Source organism: Lepidochelys olivacea, assembly GCF_965140295.1.
Source record: "Lepidochelys olivacea isolate rLepOli2 genome assembly, chromosome: 2".
NCBI classification, from domain to species: Eukaryota; Metazoa; Chordata; order Testudines; family Cheloniidae; genus Lepidochelys; species Lepidochelys olivacea.
The window spans coordinates 235,168,960-235,183,699 of record NC_140412.1 but is presented as its reverse complement, the minus strand read 5'-3'; the positions used below and the strand labels follow the sequence as shown (position 1 = coordinate 235,183,699).

Below are 14,740 nucleotides of genomic sequence, written 5' to 3'. Positions count from 1 at the left end.
CACTGGGTTCTTCCGTCATTCAAAATATTAAATTTTCTTATCAAGTAGTAGTGTTCTTTAGTCAGTCAACTGAATTATCACAATCATGCCTTCTTACAGTGCTTAAAATGTAAGAACATAAGAATGGCCATATTGGGTCAGATCAATGATCCATCTAGCCCATTATCCTGTCTTTTGACAGTGGCTGGCGCCAGGTGCTTCAGGGGATGAACAGGACAATTATCAAGGAGCGTAGAAGTTCTGTTACACTGTATTAAATACAAATGATTTGATACCTGAGTGTTTGCTCATTTTCAAAGGAGGTTCACATTAATTACTCGCTGTCATCCTTGGCTTTTGTGACTCTATTCTCTCTTAATTCTCCCAAATTTTGGACATTCCTTGAGAGTCTCGTTTAGTGGAACTTCCTTCTTTCCTTTCCTCTCTTTCTTTCTGTTCAAGCCCCTTAGGACTCCATTCTTGGCCCCCTCTTCCTTTCACTCTGTTTGTGTGACCTCAGCTGCCAGCTGGGCTTTGACTACCATCTTCATGCTAATGACTCACAAATACAACTCCCTACTCCAAATTTATCTCCTTTCATCCAAGCTAAACTCTTAGCCTGTCTTTCTGACATCTCCTAGTGTGTGTCCAGCTATCGAATGAAACATAACATGGCCAAAACTGAGCTCCTGATCTTTCCTCCAGAGCCCTCTCCACTCACTCCTTTCTCTTTCACATAAGACAACACCACTATATTCCCTGTTGTGCAAGCCCTTAATTTATTGGCTTTTGCTTTGACTCAGGCCTTTTCCTTTGATCCTTACAGTAGGGGGGCAGAAATGGGAGGGGGAGTGGGAGCTAGTGCTTCTGCAGTGGCAATATTGAAGGGGTAAAAAACATGCATGTGTGAAGGGGTCGGTGTGAGAGTGGGACCTGGAGGGGTTGAAGTGGCCACCTCAGTGCCTAGGATTGGGCTGGAGAGCAGGAAGGAGAAGCTGGGACCCCCTTCCCTGCCTGGAACTCGCTGCCCACTCCCATCCCCCACAGAGTCTCAGTATCTACCCTTAATCCCACTTCTATCCCTCTACCCCACCATTGACAGTGAGCTTTCACCTCCACCACTCCTCCCACACACATCCAGGCCACTTCTACATCTTACAGCTTCTTCTTGCACAGTATGTATAAGATCTGACTTTTCTTCCTGCCTATACTGACAACATTCTTTTCCAAGCGCTGATCATGTAGCACCTTGACTACTGCAATCTCCTCCTCTCTGGCCTCTAAGTCTACAACCTCAGCCCTCTCAAGTCCATTCAGCTTGGCTCATTGCTCTGACTGTATCATCCCCCCATGCCCTTTAATTCCTTTTCATTGGATCCATAATGCTAATTTCTTGTCCTTACTTTCAAAACAGTTGACAATTTAGTCTTATCCTTCCTATACTCTAAATCCCTCCTCAAAACTCATCTCTGCCATAGGGCATGCAGAAAACTACAACCTAATATGTCTAAGCAGTGGCAAGTTTTGACCACAGCTATGAAATGGCTAAAAATGGCATACATCTTATTATATTTGTTACCCTGTCTCCCCCACCACCTATTGTGGCCTTCTCATTGTTTCATTCCCTTATTATAGCTTGTCTTTTAGACTGGAAGCAATTTGAGGCAGGAGCTGTTGTTTAATATGTTGTGCCTACCTACCACTATAGGACCCAGCCTGGCTGTGACTTTTAGGCACTATGACAAAATAAATGTTAATAATGTTGTATCTGCAGTTATACTAGTATAGGTAGGATATATGATTATCATTAGGTCCCAGATCCACAAAAAGACTTGCATTTCTAACTTAGGCGCCTAAGTCCAAAATTTAAGTGCTGCTGAGATCCTTAAAACCCCTGTTCAGCTGCTCTCTGACTCTGGAGGTGCCTAAAATTCCTGAGTGCCTAACTTTTTTTTTCTGTAAAAGTCCCAGGAGCCTACGTTTCTGCTCCAGGACATGCACCCAGATACCTGTCATTTCTAACCCTCAGTGCTATCCTCTAACAGGTGAAGGTAGGCATTGCCCTGCCTATCTTGCCAGTAGGCGTTCTCAGAGCATGCCTAATTCCACCCAAAGTGGCAGACGTATAACTTCACTATTATGAATCTGATTCTTCCATACCATGAGGTGCTTGCAGTATTGTTGATGCCAGTCTTCACTTTTTAACATCCCACAGTAATGATCATATGATGCAATGATCATATTCAAGATAAAGCATGTGACCGAGATTGTCAGTGGTGACATTGAGAATACAATACATAATTTGTTTTCATAACTGTTTATAATTTGTGTTTCACCCTACAGAGACAATTACAGTTTGCTTTATGTAACTAAGTTGTTTGGTTTTTGTCAGTAAGTTTTCTGATAGAGTATTTTGTAGTCCTCTGTTTAGAAGGATGCCAAGGTATTTCAGTCAACAAAATTGCCACTCATCCAATGTCTTACATAAACAGAATCATTAAAGCACAAGTACTTTCTGATTAGTTTATTTTGTATCATCAGAGAAGATTATATAGAAAAAATGTCCTTTATAGTGTATATGTAATATCAGTCTTTACATTTTTAGTTCACTGACTCCATCCAGCAAGATTTTATGATCTATAAAAATGTCCTTCAAGCACGGTATGAGGAAAAAATACAAGAGCAAGCTTCAAATCTCTGTAGACAGATAAATGACAGACTGAGAGACATTGAAGCTTTTCATAAACAGGTACAGAGTAACCTATTTAAAATGTCAATTTCTCATTCATCTACCGTCTATATTTGGGCAGATTATTGATATGCAATAGTATAAAATAAAATTAATCCACAAATATGTTGATTAATATGAATGAATTTCCATAGATTTGCATTTTAAAAAGTAGTGGGTAGTTATATGGAAAACATCTACATATAAACATTTGTAAAAATGTTTACAAAAACATCTTAAGCTTTAGTAACAAACATGCTAGAATAGTGAGAACTTTAAATTAAAAGGACATTAAAGTTGATAGGTCTAAGATTTAACCTACCTCTTTTTTTATGTGTTTATAAAGTCCAGGCAGTTCTTTATGTATTATCTTCCAAAATAAGTGCTTTAACACTCTTTTTGTTAACAAACCAAACTAATTGCCAATGTCCTAGTGCTCATGGAGAACCGTACAGTAACTGTCCAGTGCATGCTTATGAGTGGGAAGACAGCAGTAAAGGAAGGGGGTTTAGTTTTAAGCTTCCAAGATATCAGTATGAACAATAAATAATAAAACATATTTTAAATTGAGAAATTTATGGAGTTCCCTTTTTAAACATTTTCAGATTTACAGTCCTTGTACATATGTGCATATTTTTAAATATATTGGTTGCATTTCGAGTATTTCCTTTGGAAAGATTTAGTAGTCGTCGTTTCTTTTCAACAGCATGGAACCCATTTATATAGAAGTGTATACGGTACAATTATTTAGCCAAATGTGGAAATGAGAGATCCTTATATACCAGTGATATAAACAACAAAGGGACAGAAAAGTTTTATAGGGGCACTGGCTCATTAACTTTTTTTCCAGAACAGAGGATTTGGACAACATTTTGGTTTTTGTTCAGTGGAAAAACAATAAGAACTAATGTTTTTCTTAAAGTCCATTATAATTGTTTCAGTAACCCATTAAAAATTTGAATTGCAGAAAGAAGTCAAAATTCGACAAAGCTACCAACAGCAGCTATGTGATGCACTTGCTGTTCTCAGAGTAGATTATGAGGTGGGTTTTAACTATAATTATTTTTTCAGTATAACATTGATTTGAAGAGTGATATAACGTTATTTACAGGATGCAGCATTGTGAGTACAGGAGCATTGTCAAAGCTGAAAAAAATAGGATATGATAGAGCTGTTTGGTGAATTTGTCATATTAAGATTAAGCATTCCAAAAACAATATATTGAATAGAAATAGCAAAAATGAACATACTGTAAAAATATTTTAATAACTTTAAGCAACAACAATTAGTTCCTCTGCTACTGAAAAGCCTGACCTTGCATCGACTTCAGGGTACATAAGTAATACAGGATTGGGCCCAAATAGTTGCTTAGAGCTTAGTCCTGCAGGCTTCTGAGGATTGAAGAAAGAGGTCTGAGAAAATCAGCGTAGCCTCTTAAAGGATGGAATCTTTGGAAAACCAACTTTAGCTTTAATTCACAAAATGAATATATCTTAGTAATTGAAATTATTCACATCTTTAAAATATTGCATCTTCCAATAAAGAAAGTTCAGATTCTTCCATTTTTACAGCCTATTAAATTGGAATTGTAACCACAGATCAGAAAAGAAAAATCCACTCATATGACCAGCTCTTTTCCAATATTTTCTCTGATTATCACACTTGTATTATGTATGTGGTGCAGCAGGTAAAAGAAAAGCTTCTTGGTGCATTTTGCAGTGTAGTAGCTGTGTTGGTCCCAAAACATTACAGAGACAAGGTGAGTGAGGTAATATCTTTTATTTTGTCCTATTACTGCAGAGGTGTAACAGGCCACTTCACATTGAATGGTTTCTTACAAATATGTGTTAACTACTTGTGCTAAACAATGTATTCCACCTTGTATTTAATTATGATCTTCTGAGTACCTTTCCTAGACCTGAATAAGACTCTCTATAAAGTTAGAAAGCTTGTCTCTTTCACCAACAGAAGTTGCTCCAATAAAAGGTATTACCTCACCCATGTTGTCTCTTTTGGTGCATTTTGCAATTCCACTCTCAAACTGTCATTGCAGACAAAGTGGTGACTGACCATAAGTAACCTAAATCAGTGGTTCTTAAGCAGGGATATATGTACCTCTGGAGGTACGCAGAGATCTTCCAGGGGGTACATCAGCTCATCTAGATACTTTCCTCAAGGCTGACAAAGGAGGTGCTGTTGTCGTCATGAATAGGTCAGAATATGAACAAGAGGCTGCTCGGCAGCTCTCCAACACCACTTTCTACAAGCCATTACCCTCTGATCCCACTGAGAGTTACCAAAAGAAACTACAGCATTTGCTCAAGAAAATCACTGAAAAAGCACAAGATCAAATCTGCACAGACACACCCCTGGAACCTCGACCTGGGATATTCTATTTACTATCCAAGATCCATAAACCTGGAAATCCTGGGTGCCCCATCATCTCAGGCATTGGCACCCTGACAGCAGGATTGTCTGGCTATGTAGACTCCCTCCTCAGGCCCTACACTACCAGCACTCCCAGCTACCTTCGAGACACCACTGACTTCCTGAGGAAACTACAATCCATCGGTGATCTTCCTGATGACACCATCCTGGCCACCTGGCCATCAAATTCCAAAGGGAAATCTATGAAGAAAAATACTGATTTGCATTAACTTCTTACAGTGCCACCACTTAAAACACAACTGACCCATGCTTTGTTTCATCAAAGATTCTTGTGGCCATCATCTCTTTGAAACATATTTTCAGAGAGCACAACTGGTGGTACATCATATTAAGGATTTTTTTAAAAGAAATATTTAAGCACAGAGGTAAATATGTTCAAAATACAGATGTCCCTGACAGCAGGATTGTCTGGCTATGTAGACTCACTCCTCAGGCCCTACGCTACCAGCACTCCCAGCTACTATCGAGACACCACTGACTTCCTGAGGAAACTACAATCCATCGGTGATCTTCCTGATGACACCATCCTGGCCACTATGGATGTAGAAGCCCTCTACACCAACATTCCTCACAAAGATGGACTACAAGCCGTCAAGAACACTATCCCCGATAATGTCACGGGTAACCTGGTGGCTGAACTTTGTGACTTTGTCCTTACCCATAACTATTTTACATTTGGGGACAATGTATATCTTCAAATCAGCAGCACTGCTATGGGTATCCGCATGGCCCCACAGTATGCCAACATTTTTATGGCTGACTTAGAACAACGCTTCCTCAGCTCTCGTCCCCTAACGCCCCTACTCTACTTGCGCTATATTGATGACATCTTCATCTGGACCCATGGAAAAGAAGCCCTTGAGGAATTCCACCATGATTTCAACAATTTCCATCCCACCATCAACCTCAGCCTGGTCCAGTCCACACAAGAGATCCACTTTCTGGACACTACGGTGCTAATAAACGATGGTCACATAAACACCACCCTATACCGGAAACCTACTGACCGCTATTCCTACCTACATGCCTCCAGCTTTCACCCTGACCACACCACACGATCCATCGTCTACAGCCAAGCTCTGCGATACAACCGCATTTGCTCCAACCCCTCAGACAGAGACAAACACCTACAAGATCTCTATCAAGCATTCTTACAACTACAGTACCAACTTGCGGAAGTGAAGAAACAGACTGATAGAGCCAGAAGAGTTCCCAGAAGTCTCCTACTACAGGACAGGCCTAACAAAGAAAATAACCGAACGCCACTAGCCGTCACCTTCAGCCCCCAACTAAAACCCCTCCAATGCATTAGCAAGGATCTACAACCTATCCTGAAGGATGACCCAACACTCTCACAAATCTTGGGAGACAGGCCAGTCCTTGCCTACAGACAGCCCCCTAACCTGAAGCAAATACTCACCAGCAACCACATACCACACAACAGAACCACTAACCCAGGAACCTATCCTTGCAACAAAGCCCGTTGCCAACTGTGCCCACATATCTGTTCAGGGGACACCATCACAGGGCCTAATAACATCAGCCACACTATCAAAGGCTCGTTCACCTGCACATCCACCAATGTGATATATGCCATCACGTGCCAACAATGCCCCTCTGCCATGTACGTTGGTCAAACTGGACAGTCTCTATGTAAAAGAATAAATGGACACAAATCAGATGTCAAGAATTAAAACATTCATAAACCAGTCGGAGAACACTTCAATCTCTCTGGTCACGCGATTACAGACATGAAAGTTGTGATATTACAACAAAAAAACTTCAAATCCAGACTCCAGCGAGAAACTGTTGAATTGGAATTAATTTGCAAATTGGTTACAATTAACTTAGGCTTGAGTAGAGACTCGGAGTGGCTAAGTCATTATGCAAAGGTAACCTATTTCCCCTTGTTTTTTCCTCCCCCCCTCCCCCCCAGACGTTCCTGTTAAACTCTGGATTTGTGCTGGAAATGGCCCACCTTGCTTATCATACACATTGTAAGGAGAGTGATCACTTTAGATAAGCTATTACCAGCAGGAGAGTGGGGTGGGAGGAGGTATTTTTTCATGCTTTGTATGTATATAAAAAGATCTTCTACACTTTCCATAGTATGCATCCGATGAAGTGAGCTGTAGCTCACGAAAGCTTATGCTCAAATAAATTGGTTAGTCTCTAAGGTGCCACAAGTACTCCTTTTCTTTTTGCGAATACAGACTAACACGGCTGTTACTCTGAAACCTGTCATAGTAAAATGTGAAAGTAAGCAATTTTTCAGTAATAGTGTACCGTAACGTTTTTGTATTTTTATGTCTGATTTTGTAAGCAAGTAGTTTTTAAGTGAGATGAAACTTGGGAGTATGCGGGACAAATCAAACTCCTGAAAGGGGTACAGTAATCTGGAAAGGTTGGGAGACATTGACCTAAATGACATTCTTCTGCCCTCTAGAGACTCTAGTTAAAGATCTAAGAGATCACACAACAATTCTCATTTCACAAATTTCTAGATGTCATTTTACCAGTAAGAATAATTCTTGCCAGGAAGTTATTGAACTTTGATTTGCAGATAAAAAAAAATTTAAATATGATTTTGCATCATTACAGAAAACAATGTCAGTATTTTCACATTCTTTTTTGATTGCTTTATTTCTGATGTGGGTAGAACACAGGATAATATTTTTAACTATAATTGTTTGTTTTATATATTAGTACATATTTATGCATAAAATAGCATAGTCAGGTGCAGGTGTATACTAGCAAGTGGATAGCAGCAAGTGTACAGCATAGCACAGGGAGCATCGTAGGAAACAGTAATGGAAAACAAGCTGGAAAATGCAAATTTTGGGAGATATTTAAAGGGGAGAAGGAAGAATGTATAGTTACAAGAGGATGAAGACTCTTCCAGGCATATAGAGGGACATGGAAAACTGTGCAGTTGCGAATGAAATCAAGTCATTTAGGAAGTGGAGCTTACAGAGCAGGACAGAGGAAGGTGAAGAGGAGGAAAGGAGAGCAGTCATAAAGAGAAGTGGAGATCCAGAATGCTGAGAATGAGGCATCTGAATATGATGTGAAAGGAGACATGAACTTGGGACATGATCCAAGTGGCAGGAGAAGATGATGTTTGCATCAATGGGTTGTATACCCTAAAGGGAAGCAAGGGGAGAATCAGGGATCCAGGAAGGAGGAAGCTATGTTAGTGGAATTTTTAGCAGCGGGAAAAAGATAGCTGTTGAAGAGAGAGAAGTGACACAATTTAGCAACAGCCTGGATATTTTAAGGTGGAGTAGAGACAGAGACCATTCATGTCTCTTCTGCACCATTTCTGGACAATAACATGAAGTGCCATCTGAAAAATGAAACTGCTACAGAGTCAAGTACAAAATATTTTAAATTTCTGAAAGAGTCACAAAATCCTCCCTAATGGTGATTTCAACATGGCAGTTGTAAGCAGTTCCAACCTTTCCTTCTAGAGGTGCTTGAAAAGAGGCATCTTCTTTAAAAGTACTATATTTTTATGGACTATGAATAGAGTTTTGAAGAAAAATCTCCATTTTGAAAAAGCCTCTAGTGAAATACACTCACAGCTATTCTTTGGGAATTGTTCCTTCTGAGAGAGCGTGTCCATAGCAATACTTAGTTTTCTGTGTGAAATCTTTCAGAGTAACAGCTGTGTTAGTCTGTATTCGCAAAAAGAAAAGGAGTACTTGTGGCACCTTAGAGACTAACCAATTTATTTGCGCATAAGCTTTCGTGAGCTACAGCTCACTTCATCGGATGCATACTGTGGAAACTACAGATGTTTTTATGCACACAAACCATGAAAAAATGGGTGTTTATCACTACAAAAGGTTTTCTCTCCCCCCACCCTACTCTCCTGCTGGTAATAGCTTATCTAAAGTGATCACTCTCCTTACAATGTGTATGATGATCAAGGTGGGCCATTTCCAGCACAAATCCAGGGTTTAACAAGAACGTCTGAGGAACAGTGGGGGAGGGGAGGAGGAATACACAAGGGGAAATAGGTTACCTTGCATAATGACTTAGCCACTCCGAGTCTCTATTCAAGCCTAAATTAATTGTATCCAATTTGCAAATTAATTCCAATTCAACAGTCTCTCCTTGGAGTCTGTTTTCGAAGTTCTTTTGTTGAAGGATAGTCACTTTGAGATCAGAAATCGAGTGACCAGAGAGATTGAAGTGTTCTCCGACTGGTTTTTGAATGTTATAATTCTTGACATCTGATTTGTGTCCATTTATTCTTTTACGCAGAGACTGTCCAATTTGCCCAATGTACATGGCAGAGGGGCATTGCTGGCACATGATGGCATATATCACATTGGTGGATGTGCAGGTGAACGAGCCTTTGATAGTGTGGCTGATGTTATTAGGCCCTGTGATGGTGTCCCCTGAACAGATATGTGGGCACAGTTGGCAACGGGCTTTGTTGCAAGGATAGGTTCCTGGGTTAGTGGTTCTGTTGTGCGATATGTGGTTGCTGGTGAGTATTTGCTTCAGGTTAGGGGGCTGTCTGTAGGCAAGGACTGGCCTGTCTCCCAAGATTTGTGAGAGTGTTGGGTCATCCTTCAGGATAGGTTGTAGATCCTTGCTAATGCATTGGAGGGGTTTTAGTTGGGGGCTGAAGGTGACGGCTAGTGGCGTTCGGTTATTTTCTTTGTTAGGCCTGTCCTGTAGTAGGAGACTTCTGGGAACTCTTCTGGCTCTATCAATCTGTTTCTTCACTTCCGCAAGTTGGTATTGTAGTTGTAAGAATGCTTGATAGAGATCTTGTAGGTGTTTGTCTCTGTCTGAGGGGTTGGAGCAAATGCGGTTGTATCGCAGAGCTTGGCTGTAGACGATGGATCGTGTGGTGTGGTCAGGGTGAAAGCTGGAGGCATGTAGGTAGGAATAGCGGTCAGTAGGTTTCCGGTATAGGGTGGTGTTTATGTGACCATCGTTTATTAGCACCGTAGTGTCCAGAAAGTGGATCTCTTGTGTGGACTGGACCAGGCTGAGGTTGATGGTGGGATGGAAATTGTTGAAATCATGGTGGAATTCCTCAAGGGCTTCTTTTCCATGGGTCCAGATGAAGATGTCATCAATATAGCGCAAGTAGAGTAGGGGCGTTAGGGGACGAGAGCTGAGGAAGCGTTGTTCTAAGTCAGCCATAAAAATGTTGGCATACTGTGGGGCCATGCGGATACCCATAGCAGTGCTGCTGATTTGAAGATATACATTGTCCCCAAATGTAAAATAGTTATGGGTAAGGACAAAGTCACAAAGTTCAGCCACCAGGTTACCCGTGACATTATCGGGGATAGTGTTCTTGACGGCTTGTAGTCCATCTTTGTGAGGAATGTTGGTGTAGAGGGCTTCTACATCCATAGTGGCCAGGATGGTGTCATCAGGAAGATCACCGATGGATTGTAGTTTCCTCAGGAAGTCAGTGGTGTCTCGATAGTAGCTGGGAGTGCTGGTAGCGTAGGGCCTGAGGAGTGAGTCTACATAGCCAGACAATCCTGCTGTCAGGGACATCTGTATTTTGAACATATTTACCTCTGTGCTTAAATATTTCTTTTAAAAAAATCCTTAATATGATGTACCACCAGTTGTGCTCTCTGAAAATATGTTTCAAAGAGATGATGGCCACAAGAATCTTTGATGAAACAAAGCATGGGTCAGTTGTGTTTTAAGTGGTGGCACTGTAAGAAGTTAATGCAAATCAGTATTTTTCTTCATAGATTTCCCTTTGGAATTTGATGTCAAAGAGCAATTACTTACATTTAACTACCGCCTATTGGGTAATAATTAGGGCTGTCAAGCAATTAAAAAATAGAATCGTGATTAATTGCACTATTAAATGATAATACAATACAATTTAAATATTTTGGATGTTTTCTACATTTTTCAAATATATTAATTTCAATTATTATACAATACAAAGTGTACAATGCTCACTTTATATTTTTGATTACAAGAATTTGCACTGTAAAAAACAAAAGAAAGTATTTTTCAATTCAGCTAATACAAGTACTGTAGTGCAATCTTTTTATCATGAAAGTTGAACTTACAAATGTAGAATTATGGACAAAAAAACTGCATTCAAAAATAAAACAATGTAAAATTGTAGAGTCTGAAAGTCCACTCAGTCCTACTTTTTATTCAGTCAATCGCTCAGACAAACAAGTTTGTTTACATTTGCAGGAGATAATGCTGCCTGCTTCTTGTTTACAATGTCACCTGAAAGTGAGAACAGGCATATTCTCATGGCACTGTTGTAGCCAGCGTCGCAAGATATTTATGTGCCAGATACGCTAAAGATTCATGTCCCTTCATGCTTCAACCACCATTCCAGGGGACTTGCATCCATGCTGATGACGGGTTCTGCTCGATAACAATCCAAAGCAGTGTGGACCGAAGGATGTTCATTTCCATTATCTGAGTCAGATGCCACCAGCAGAATGTTGGTTTTTTTTTTCTTTTTGTTTTGGTGGTTTTGGTTCTGTAGTTTCCGCATTGGAGTGTTCCTCTTAAGATTTCTGAAAGCATGCTCCACACCTCGTCTCCCTCAGATTTTGGAAGGCACTTCAGATCCTTAAACCTTGGGTCGAGTGCTGTAACATATCTTTAGAAATCTCACATTGGCACCTTCTTTGCATTTTGTCAAATCTGCAGTGAAAGTGTTCTTAAAATGAACATGCTAGGTCATCATCCGAGACTGCTATAACATGAAATATATGGCAGAATATGGGTAAAACAGAACAGGGGACATACAATTCTCCCCCAAGAAGTTCAGTCACAAGTTTAATTAACACCTTTTTTTTAATGAGCGCCCTCAGCATAGAAGCACGTCCTCTGGAATGGTGGCCGAAGCAAGTAGGGGCACACGAATGTTTAGCATATCTGGCACATAAATACCTTGCAGTGCTGGCTACAAAAGTGCAAATGCCTGTTCTCGCTTTCTGGTGACGTTGTAAATAAGAAGAGGGCAGCATTATCTCCTGTAGCTGTAAACAAATTTGTTTGTCTTAGCGATTGGCTGAACAAGAAGTAGGACTTAGTGGACTTGTAGGCCCTGAAGTTTTACATTGTTTTGGTTTTGAGTGCAGTTATGTAACAAACCTCTACATTTGTAAATTGCACTTTCATGATAAAGAGATTGCACTACAGTACTTGTATGAGGTGAACTGAAAAATATTTCTTCTGTTTATCATTTTTACAGTGCAAATATTTGTAATAAAAATATATACTTTGATTTCAATTACAACACAAATACAATATAGATGAAAATGTAGAAAAACATCCACAATATTTAATAAATTTTTATTTAACAGTGTGATTAAAAAAATTAATCACAATCAGTTTTAATCACAATTAATTTTTGAGTTAATTGCATGAGTTAACTGTGATTAATTGACAACCCTAGAAATAATTTAATTGTCCCTCATGTTGTCATGTGACAATCCAGCATGTTAAAATGGTATTACACAGGCTATCAGAAAAGAAGCATGACAAGATTTTGTTAGCCATGAAGTATACAGAGGAAGTTCTCGCCATAGGACTGAGATTAAAATGAGCAAATGCACAGCTAACATGAGTTAGTGTCCCACTAAATGTTGGCCAACAGCTACCATTGAGCATTCTTCATAAAATGACATTTATTGCACAGTTAGCATTAAAAATAGTTGTACATTTAGAAGTTTTAAGTGCTGATTTCAATATTTGAATTATCAGTAACAATGGCAAAAATGTGATCCTATAATTTTAATTTCACAGGTTGTTAGCACTACCTTACTGATTTCCTTTAAAAATCCCCCCCACTCAACTTCAGAACAGGTTTAATTGGCACAACTAGGTTATTTTTGGAGTATTGCCAGAGCATCGATGCCTTTAAATCTTTGTTTTGGTGTCTGGGCATGTTCCATTTGCTGGTCGTGTCTTGAAAGAAAAACACACACATTATTTTGTAGTAATTATATTCTTAGTTCTTTTTATATTTAAACTTTAAAGCAAGAGAAATTACATTTCTGAGCAATTCTAGACAAAATTCAAACCTGTGGGATGTTATCAGGTATGAAACTTTTTGCATTTTTTGCCTCCCTTAGCCTTCATTTTTCTGACTAGCTGACATTTTCCCAGATCTCTGACTCATGTTGTTTTTGTTGCTTTCTGTTACTTTGATTGCTTGATTACACACCTAAAATCAATTCAAAGCTGAAAGTCTTTAGTATTTGTACAATGTACATAGTCTGGTTACTGCCATTCAAGTTTGCAAAACATATTAATTTGCATTTTTCCCTTAATTAGTGAGATGTGAAGATGTATAATTTCTCTTCATGATTAACTGATCAGATCTACTTTCATCTAAGCTTATTGTTATCTTAGTGAGATTCAGTGTTCACAATTAGAAACAGAAAGTTCAGGATTAATGTATTAATCAAGCACTTGTGATAAAAATATTATAGTATTTGGTAGTAAATTCTATAGTGAAGTTTGCAGAACAGTTTTGATGATAAATCATTGTCTTCACATCTCAGAATTTTCTGAAAAAAAATTATTTTCTGGATTGATATCTTTCCTCCTTGGTCTCTGGTCAAAGGTGAATCATTTTTTTTTCATATGCTTTTGAGGATAAGAAAAATATTTTTTCCCATACAAATACTTAAGTTTTAAATGGCTGAATTTTGCAGCTTGAATCTTTAATAATCCTCATTGAAGAGCGTGTCAATAATCCAATTAGAAAACAAAAAATTAGTAGAATATTACTGAAGTTATCAGTGATTGAAAAGTATGCCATGGTTAATGTTGACAAAGAAGCTATTCTGTAGGGAACAGGGCATAGGTACTCAATTAGGATATAACATTTTGGAATAAAATATTCTCCAATCTGAATATTCTTTACACCTAGCACAAATGTTTCCATAGAAATTCCAACCTCTAGTCTTTAACAAGCTTAATTAAACTTTTGCCTATTTTAAGATTTTTTTTTGTTTATTTTGTGGCAACAGGAAGAAGTTCTTATGAAATTTGACACTTGCACAAAACAAAAGAGGGCTTAATTTGTCCGAGCCAAAAATATATTTTTGGCTTTCTCAGAAGGAGTACCTTCCCGCCTGTATAGTTGGAGGTTGAAATCAAGTTGGAACAAAAATGAACAGTAATTCACAGGTTACTTCTGTTTGGGAAATCTTTCAGGCCCCAGTACTGCTGGGGCTCTGTGTGGGCAAGCAATCCCCTTGCATGCTGTCAACTGGCAGATCAGTGGTGAATTCCTGCCCATATTGAAGTCAAGGAGAGTTTTCTCGTTAACGTCAGTGGGAGCAGGATTTCATCCATAGTCCTTATTTTGCAAAACAGACCAGATACCTAAGAGGGTGTGTACATGCCCTCCGATGCCAGGGAATACAAATACACAGTGAAGAAATAAAACAAATGTAAAATACAGTGGGTGACATCTGTGCCCCATTGCATTTAATGGAATTTTGCCATTGTCTTCAGTAAAGGCTAAGATTTCAGCCAGTGTAAAATATCCTGTCTCTTTCTTCTTTTGGATATTCCATAGTCTTCACTAGGAATCAATTCCATCTA

At 39.1% G+C, this 14,740-nt stretch overlaps 1 protein-coding gene across 5 annotated transcripts in view; it reads left to right on the top strand.

The window, feature by feature from the left end:
- Positions 1-14,740, top strand: part of LOC311516207 (uncharacterized protein C10orf67 homolog, mitochondrial) — a 145,450-nt gene that overhangs the window by 7,094 nt on the left and 123,616 nt on the right. For 4 of the 5 annotated variants that reach the window (XM_084620035.1, XM_084620033.1, XM_084620037.1 and 1 more), the window contains exons 3-4: positions 2,585-2,728; positions 3,675-3,749. In XM_084620035.1, the coding sequence (XP_084476161.1) occupies positions 2,585-2,728; positions 3,675-3,749 (219 nt within the window). The remainder of the gene's footprint in view (positions 1-2,584; positions 2,729-3,674; positions 3,750-14,740) is intronic. The other variant, XM_084620036.1, reaches the window with a different exon arrangement.